The sequence below is a fragment of the Procambarus clarkii genome, chromosome 17, assembly GCF_040958095.1.
Source record: "Procambarus clarkii isolate CNS0578487 chromosome 17, FALCON_Pclarkii_2.0, whole genome shotgun sequence".
In the NCBI taxonomy this organism is placed as follows: domain Eukaryota; kingdom Metazoa; phylum Arthropoda; class Malacostraca; order Decapoda; family Cambaridae; genus Procambarus; species Procambarus clarkii.
The window spans coordinates 38,013,448-38,023,586 of NC_091166.1; the positions used below are offsets into that span (position 1 = coordinate 38,013,448).

The 10,139-nt window shown below is 40.5% G+C and overlaps 1 protein-coding gene across 2 annotated transcripts in view; it reads right to left on the bottom strand.

Moving 5' to 3' along the window:
* Positions 1 to 9,926, bottom strand: part of LOC123772392 (opioid-binding protein/cell adhesion molecule) — a 21,295-nt gene extending 11,369 nt beyond the window's left edge. Inside the window, exons 1-2 of one of the 2 annotated variants that reach the window (XM_045765496.2) lie at positions 9,626 to 9,926; positions 2,754 to 2,888 (exon numbers count right to left, since the gene is read on the bottom strand). In XM_045765496.2, coding sequence (XP_045621452.2) covers positions 2,754 to 2,888; positions 9,626 to 9,892 — 402 coding nt within the window. In that variant the 5' untranslated portion in view covers positions 9,893 to 9,926. The remainder of the gene's footprint in view (positions 1 to 2,753; positions 2,889 to 9,625) is intronic. The other variant, XM_045765497.2, reaches the window with a different exon arrangement.
* Between the last annotated feature and the right edge of the window lie 213 nt (positions 9,927 to 10,139).

The window sequence follows — 10,139 nt, forward strand, 5'->3', positions numbered from 1 at the left end:
CTGGGATCACTCTGGGGATCAAGGAAGTTTGGGGTTAGATACGTGTCTGGGATCACTCTGGGGATCAAGGAAGTTTGGGGTTAGGTACGTGTCTGGGATCACTCTGGGGATCTAGGAATTTTTTCTCCAAATAAATCTTACCATTGCCGATATCTTCCTCCCGCCTTCTATTAAATAGAAGTCTTTAATTACCCTTCTTTTTTACCTTTTATTACTTTTAGGTAATAAAGGTAATTTTTTTTTAGCATCTAATAAAAGTAAAAGTACCTAATTTTAGGAATTTTTTGAGTACCTTTATTTTTAAGGAAGACTTACTCTCAGGTAACAATTAATCTTGAGGTAACACAAGACTACACAATTTTCATTTTATTATAGGTTTAAGGTCAATCAGTTTTGGAAAGGTTGGTAAAGTTGTGAGTATATCTTACTGACCAACAGGCAAGTTTACAATGGTCATAAATATAGTCCTGTACTAAAGTAAACTGTGTGTATATTCCGAGATGCGGAATAAATCTGTCCCTGTATTTATCTCTTGAATAAATAATATTTAATTAGGAAAATATTTATCAAAGATTAAAATTTTGAAAATATATATATAATTATGACATATAATATATATCAAGGATTTGCTGTAATCATTTTATTAATAGATTCCTCTCTGAAAATTTGTGTTGCTTTTAATAATATTAACTATTAAAACAATATTTTTTTTCAAAACTAAAGTGGTTTATAATATTCAGATAAGTAAAAAAAAAATCATAAACTCAAAATATATAAATCTGACATATTTCACTTCTGCCTCGATGTTGCCATCTGACACAAATTAGGTTAATTTAGCTGCAAATATGTCAATTTTTGGTCGAATCCTGAATTATAATTTGGTCTCTTTGTTACTTATGTCTGAGTTTGCAAGCGTTAACGGACGTCTGTCACACAATGAGCTTGTGGAGTCGACAGTGCCTCTGGGCACGACACACAGTTTATGTATTAACATTGTAACTGTAACCTCAAATGAGATTTCATTTAGAGTGTCTCAGTAATGTAAAATTTTGTTGAATTTATTCAAAATCAGCGTTTAAGTGTAGTTATATAGCACCATAGACTCCTGATGAAAGGATAGTAAGTATAGTCTACGTTTGGGGCAACACATTGAACATTTAACATTTAATACAATTGATAAAAATGACTCGCTTTAGGTAAAGGATATTATACATAATAAACTCCATGGAGCGCTAAGGCAAGTTTAGAATTACGCTAAAATGTCAAAATATGTGTTTTTTGGGGGGGCCAGCGAATCGTGCAGCTTAATGTCTGGGGATAGTGCGAATTATATTTGCACAAAGTTAAAAACTCTGGCTGAGTTCAGTAATCCCCGTGATCATCACAAAACGCAGTAGCACTGACTTAACCAATAATTCCGGAAGACTTGTTTCTTGAACAAAAGGGGATTAGAGTATAATTCCGACACGCATCCTGATTCTGTTGTTTCTCTACTTCAAAAACTTAAATTATTGCTTAAATTAATACTTAAAACTATTGCTTAAATCCAACCATTATCCAATCCACATTTCCTCTCTATTTACCGAGCCACTTGACTACAGAAATGTTAGGAAATACACGAGAAAAAGCAATAGCGAAATGCATGCAATACTGTTAAATAATTAGTTTTTTTTCTTTTACTGTGTGAATTACGCCTGTGCAGCTTTGGCTTTCCTCCTGAGTGAAGATGATAGGTGTGAATTCAAAAAAGAATTCACTTCATTGACTTCATTGATGTCACAAATGACAGAGTATTCTACCTAATGAGAGAATTGAGTGTCACGCACCTGTTGTATGACACAAAATGACAGGTGAAGCTAACAATGCTGGGTGATACATTAGCAGGTATTCGCCCACATGCTGGATGACTGACTCAGATCAATGGTGTCACCCAGAACTGTAAGACATAGACAGAGGTGTCGTCTTTCAACTGGATGACACAGATAACTGGGTCACTTGCCTGTTGGATGTCACAAATAAGGGTGTTGCTCCCCCCACCCTCATATTGGATGACACAGATTAGGGTGCCATCCTCTTAAGGGTGACATATAAGGGTGTCACCCCATGCTGGATGACACACACAAACTTCCACCCACCTGCTGGATGACACACACAAACTTCCACCCACTTGCTGGATGACACATACAAGCTTCCACCCACCTGCTGGATGACACACATACAAGCTTCCACCCTCTTGCTGGATGACACATACAAGCTTCCACCCTCTTGCTGGATGACACATACAAGCTTCCACCCACCTGCTGGATGACACACATACAAACTTCCACCCACCTGCCGGATGAGACACACAAACTTCCACCCACCTGCTGGATGACACACACAAGCTTCCACCCACCTGCTGGATGACACACACAAGCTTCCACCCACCTGCTGGATGACACACATACAAGCTTCCACCCACCTGCTGGATGACACATACAAGCTTCCACCCACCTGCTGGATGACACACACAAACTTCCACCCACCTGCTGGATGACACATACAAGCTTCCACCCACCTGCTGGATGACACACACAAACTTCCACCCACCTGCTGGATGGTACACACAAACTTCCACCCACCTGCTGGATGACACACATACAAGCTTCCACCCACCTGCTGGATGACACACACAAACTTCCACCCACCTGCTGGATGACACACATACAAGCTTCCACCCACCTGCTGGATGACACACACAAACTTCCACCCACCTGCTGGATGACACAGATGAGGGTGATGGTGTCACCCTCCTGCACGTGCAGCTCCTGAGGCCCGAGAATGGCAGCACGTGGCGTGTGTACGTGAAGGTTGACGAACTGAGACAGCACGCCCGTCCCCGTGTACATCTGTCGGAGAGACGGGCACGCCGCGTCAATAAAACGACACCAAACAGGATTAGTTACAAGGCAATTCAATAAAGCGAACTGCGGATGTTAGAGAATAAAAAAATCAGGAAACTAGGCAGTTTACAGCTTGAGGTTTTATAATAAAAACCAAAATAATAATAATAATAATAATAGTTGATGTCGAGGTTTTAAAATAATATATTTGTTTCCAATTTATTTTTTATATTTAAAGTATGTGAGTGTTACGTTATATTACTGTGTGTTCATAGCTGTTATGAAGGTGTGACGGATCTTCCTGCCAGTATAATTCAGCTGGCTACAGAGACTTGGCCTTCACCTGGTTACAGGGACTTCCCTTACAGGTTACAAGGTTGGAGGCCAGACATTTAAGGCTAGCGTTACTCAAATTTGTAAGAGGAATGGTCTGGGGAACAGGACGGACATAGGCTGATCGGGGTAAGCCTAAGTTAAATGATTTAAAGAATATTATAAATTTGTCGCAACCACCCTGATCAACCAGGCTGTGACTCATACGGCAGGCTGCCAGCAGCCGCGTCCAACAGCCTGATTGACCAATCCAGCAACGAGCTGGTCTGGTCGACGACCGGGCCGCGGGGTCGCTAAGCCCCGAAATCACCGCAAGGTAACCTCAAGGTAACCCATTGGAGTCTCACGGATTCATTTCTGGTCGTGTTTGAAATATTGGTTGAGATGCTCAGAGAGTTTTTAATCATAAAAATTATTTCCCTAAATCCATACAGTACTTTCTTTGCTCTTTAACATTCTATTTTATGAAAGGGAAGGGAGGAAAAACAGCGGGTGAGAGAGGGGTATCGGTGGAGGGGGTGAGATGAGGGTAGAGGGGAAGAGGATGAATGAGGGGTAAGAGGGAAAGTGAGGAGAATGAGAGAAAGGGAAAGAGGCTACCCTGGTACCCATTATATTGATCTATCTCTATAGCAGAGAAAGTGTGTGATTTTCTTTCTGTCTGAGGTTAGAGCACAAATACTTGGAAGCACAGATACTTAGAGCTAGTCTCATTAAACTTTGTAGGATTAACCGTAATTTTATAAGGAGTGCCATAGGCGGGTCAGAGACTACCCAGTTCCTCCCTGAAGGAAGGCACGGCCGCCAATACCCATTGTCAGCAAGTCTGGGAATGTGAAAGTCCGCGCGCCAAGTCCGTAGACTTTAGCTTTGAAATAATAATGCATTCAGATATTGACTTTAAAAACGTATGTTCAGACGATAGTTTGTGCTCTGGGTGCCACTATTTATTACAGTAATGGAGATGGTATGTTGTAAAAATAGTTTAAGTAATGGGGGACACTGTAAAAGTTGGAGAAGGGGAGGTCTGTGTGCAAGGATGATAGATGTAGTGAGTGTGTGTGTATGTGTGTGTGTAACGCTCTACACCAGATTACTGTGATGTTCCTCAGCAGATTACTGTGACGCAATTCACCGGGTTACTGTGACGCTCTTCACCACGTTACTGTGACGCTCTTCACCACGTTACTGTGACGCTCTTCACGTTACTGTGACGCTCTTCACAAGATACCCGAATCGTGGAAAATATCGTCGAAGTTAATTAGATATAATTTCAAGAAGCCGAAGGAGAAGATATTATCTCTAAGTTCGGCCGAGTCAGAAAAATACTTTTGGTAAGAAATTACCTCTGAAATTGCCAGTGGCAGGTCTTAAGGAGAAAGTTCAAAACGTTGAGAATATATGTCCGAAAATTCAAAAGAAATTAGTCTATATGCTGGAAGAAAACTTGGAACTTATAGAGAGAGAATGAAAATGTTTTCGGAGCGCTCTTCAAGTTAAAAAAAATAAATGATATTGGGAAAAGAGACACTCTTAAGATGAAGCTCGTATATAGCATAAAATGGTGTGGTAAGAGAGTTTAAAATTTCGGCAAAAATGCGACATCATCTGCAAACGTAACTGAAAATTTTATTTTTCGAAGTAATTCTTCCGTTTAGTGGGACTGAGAATTTGGCGAAGTGAAACTATTTCGGTGATGATAATGACACAATAATGATAAAAGATCCACAGACACAATATGGATAAATCCGTAGACACAATAATGATAAAAGATCCGTAGACACAATATGGATAAAGATCCATGGACGGTATGCAGTGATACACGATTTTAAAGAGGATTTGATGATTTTAAATCTGATTTGATGATGATTTGAACAGCTAGTTCTGACCAATTCAACAGCTGGCTCTGACCAATGCAACCAGCTGTCTCTGACAAAATCTTACCCAAAATATTTTGGGAAGTATATTAATAATTTTAACATCCTTGATCGCAGTTCTCAGTTGACAAGTCACTCATAAAATGAACAATTTCGGAAAATTGAAAAACGTTGTATACCACTCAGCTATATCAATAAAACGTAAACAAAAAAAATTTTTTTCCTTGTAACTATCAACGATTTCACTCCAGCTAATAAAAATACAATTTAATTTTTTTTTATATCAACATATAGAGGAGATTACCCAGTGATATAATTCAGAGTTTTTCCCCCAGTTTCTATTTGAATTAAAATTAGTGATGCACTTCTGTACAAATCCGAGTCACACTCTGTTTTTTCCTCTATAAGCTTTTTTCCCATAAATAAACAGCCTTGTTGAATCTAATGGTCTGTTTAGTTTTAAATCCCTTGTTAGTCCCTTTGAAATCCTTTTGAATATTATATATTCATATAGGCATGGGGAATTCATATGCTATGATTATACAGGCATATGGTATTCATGTTATAGTAATACAGGTATTATGTATTCATATTCTAGAATAATTATATTTATGTGATGGAAATACATCGACACACATGTTCAATAATACGGAATGTATAGTATACATTATTCATATATCCCAAGTCTTGACTTATGACCTCTTATAACCTTCTAACCTCTTCTCCTATTTCCCCCACCACATTTTCATTTTATTTTAGTTATATATACAAGAGTTCCGACAATCTTGTAAAGACGCTTAGCGTTTTGGGCAGATCCTATATCTTAAATTTCACTGGAATACCACCCGCAAATTGTTTAACAACTCGGTACCCATTCATTGCTGGGTGAACAGAGGCTATAGTTAAGGATTGGTGCCTAGTTAATCCTCCCCGGGTAGGATACGAACTCAGGCCAAATCGCTTGCGAAGTGCTGCTACCACAACGCTATTACGAACCCAACATGATCATGGCATCCACTGTAAATAATGAAAATGTGCGGTAAACTCTACGGACAAAGCAACCACGATTTCATTATACATTTACATTTCGTGTCCATCTTAAATGGTTGGGAGGTGTGGGGGAGGGGTTGGTTTAAAAGCTGATATTTCTTAAAGTATTTAACTTAGAACAACCATACCAGGCGTTTTTCAGTCCCGTAGCGCAGACCATTGTCCCTGCAGAGTTTGGGTGAGGCGTCTGGCCTTCAGCCAGATACGAGGCCTGTTCGACGACCGGGCCGCGGGGACGCTAAGCCCTGGAAGCACTTCAAGGAAACCTCAAGGTAGCCTCGGACAGGCAGAAATTCTCACTCTTAGTACCGAATAGATTTGAGGATTTCAGCGAGTTGGTTCCAAAGATCACAACCTGTGCAAGCGTTGCTCCGATACCACATAACTGTGCAATGTGCTTTGAGATCTGAGAGCGCTGCGCTGACCGGCAACCGATGCTATAATTTTATTTTCCTTTGATTTGTATGGAAATGGGGGAGGCGGCCGCTGCTCCACTCTCTCTGTTGCAGAGCAATTAGCTAACGAGGGTTTTATTGCTCATGCGCTCATGTACGAAGCAAGTGCAAAGTGCAACATGCACTTTGCTTGCAGTGTTGAGCAGATTGCTCATTGCTTATGTTATTTAGGCTTGTAAAGCTTTGCGTACGAGCAAACACACACACACACACACACACACACACACACACACACACACACACACACACACACACACACACACACACACACACACACACACACACACACACATACGCACAAGCGCGTGTTCACATACAGACAAACATACATAGACACGCACACACAGTCGTCATGAGGACTTCAAAAAGAAAAATATTCCAGTTAAAGAATGTATTTAATAAATTTAGCAGGTAATATTATTTATATAGATATATGTACATAAATATATCAAGAATAAATGTCCACTAACACGCTACAAAGAATATTTAAAAGAAGAGAATTAAGAAAAAGATGTGAAAATCCTCATTAGAATGTCTCAATATTATTGGCATTGAAAATCATGCCAGTCTTAAGCCCGGTCTCATTACATGACGAACGTTAAATTTGAAGCAGTTTCCCTAGACTCTAAAACGTACGAATCTGGACGCATTTCAACCACTCGAGGTTAATGCTTCTTTATCCAAAGTAACGTCAATCTTACGAAGCAGTTTCTTTTATTAGAGCTACGGAATTTTAACGTTGTAGTCGAGACAATAAGCGATGCTCTCTTCAGGTCACTGTGTGTGTGCTAATTAATTAATTAATTATAATTAATCACATTCATTTTCATTCGCCAGTGTGGGCACTTCCGTAAGCTTTACTTCGTATTTTTAAATACCAAGTTTATTTGGAGTACTTTTAATAGTCATTTGAGTTACATTGTATGTTGCATCGCAAAATTAAATTAATTTTTAATTTTCGAAGCAAATTTTTCATTGATCTCGTTACTAGTGCTATTACCAACGAAAACTATGAAGAAAAAAATGTATTAATTTTTTTAATAAATTATCTACCGGTTACAATAATTACGCGCATTTTTTTCAATATATAATTACAAATTAAGAGTTATTCAAAATTTAATCACAATGTTTCACTTTATATTCGATGTTTATTACTGGCACAACAACATCGGTAAATTAAATTCGTTAAATCAAATATTCTCGTTGTACAGGTTCTTGAGCCTATTGGGCTCTGTCATATCTACACTTGAAACTCAGTGTGTGTGTATTCACCTAGTTTTATTCACCTAGTTGTGCTTGCCGGGGTTGAGCTCTGCTCTTTCGGCCCGCCTCTCAACTGTCAATCAATCAACTGTAACTAACTAGAAACTCATTTTTTCCCCACGCACACACCCCTCAGGAAGCAACTCCGTAACAGCTGTCTAACTCCCAGGTACCTATTTACTGCTAGGTAACAGGGGCATCAGGATGAAAGAAACGTTGCCCACTTTGTTTCCGCCTGGTCCGGGAATGAACCCGGGCCACAGAATTACGATTCCTGCGCGCTGTCCGCTCAGCTACCAGACCCCTGTGTGTGTGTGTGTGTGTGTGTGTGTGTGTGTGTGTGTGTGTGTGTGTGTGTGTGTGTGTGTGTGTGTGTGTGTGTGTGTGTGCGTGTGTGTGTGTACTCAGTGTGTGTGTGTGTGTGTGTGTGTGTGTGAAAGCGTACGAACGCGTGTATATGCACGTGAATGTGAGAGTGTGTGTGTGTATGTGTGTGTGTGTGAATCTTTGTGTGTGTGAATTTAATATATTGTACAAATGTTAGAAATATAATTGTCACGTTTCATACTAAAAAACATAATTCTCCAGATTATCCAGCTGCAAGAAATACATAATTATCCTTCAGTAGTTTCCTATTTCGTAATACGACGCCGATATTCAGCGCGTGAAAATAATCCCTTTAATATTTCACCTTCACAAATGAATAATCAAAAGCCTCTGAAGTTATTACCCCTATTATATCATCTTTATTAGAACTTATCACGATGACAGAGATGCCTCCTATTATTTAGTGGATATGAAACTTGCCTTGACATAAATGGCAAAATATTGGACAATTAATTAGCCAGATATTCGTAATGAGATGCTGTAATTAATGGGTAATGGTGCTCCCTATTACGCCTCCTCCCCGACACGCTCCTATTTTGTGCCTGTTACGGAATCTTGCCAAAGCTGCCGTTAATTACTGGTCGATACGAAGACCATCGGATATTCGGGTAAATGAGAAATCGGACGTAGGTTCGAACCCTCGTCACGGCCCTTGGGGATGTGTTCATTTCTGTCTTTACTCTAATGTCTGGCATGTTTATTATGTCTCTTTGTAAATCCGGCCGTAGCTAATTTGCCTGGCATAACTAAGCAATCTGGCGTAACCAATATGTCTAACTTAACTAATATATCTGGCGAAACAAGTTTGTTGTAGCTTTTGTGTCTAGCCTAACCAATATGTCTGGCCTAACCAATATGTCTGGCCTAACCAATATGTCTGGCCTAACCAATATGTCTGGCCTAACCAATATGTCTGGCCTAACCAATAGGTCTGGCCTAACCAATATGTCTGGCCTAACCAATAGGTCTGGCCTAACCAATATGTCTGGCCCAACCAATATGTCTGGCCCAACCAATATGTCTGGCCCAACCAATATGTCTGGCCCAACCAATATGTCTGACCCAACAAATTATTACACGTAATCATGTGAATGGAGTTTACTCCAGCACTTATGGAAATGGAACCATAGCGCTCAGGGAAACGGAACAGTGAATCAGTCAGGGAAGACATGACAGCAATCATTCAAGGGATTTAAGAGAAAAATCAGAATTTAAAAGAGGCAGTTTGATTAGAGAATCAGTTTCCGTAAATATTTATGCACGTATGCCACACACACACACACACACACACACACACAGGAGTAACTCACCCTACCAGACGAATGTCCGAGACTCATGTGACAGGATGAGTCTCGAAGACTCACTCTCAAAGACTCACCTGGCACTCATAGGTTCCGTTGTCCCGGATCTCAGCGTATTTGATCTGCAGCGTCCAGTCGTCGGAGCCATCCAGATGGAGGACATTAAAGCGCTCGTCGCTGGTGTAGGTGTAGATCCCCGTAGTGAGGATATGCCAGTCCCACCGCCTGATCCACGACACCTGGAGGAGCAGGAACGCCTGGGGACAGGGAGAGAGGAGGAGAAGAAAGAGGAGGGTAAGAACAATCATGATCTTAGCAAATATCTTAAGAATGCTGCCTTTCATTCACCTGGGTATTCACATTCACCTAACCACTTGGGCTGAACGGTAGAGCGACTGTCTCGCTTCATGCAGGTTGGCGTTCAATTCCCTATCGTCCAAGTGGTTAGGGGGCACCATTCCTTCTCTCCCCGTCCCACCCCAAATCCTAATCCTGACCCCCTTACAAGTGATATATAGTCGTAATTTCTTGGCGCTTCCCCTGAAAACTCCCTGCCCTCACCAGGGCTGTACGGGGTCTCGAACCCTGGTC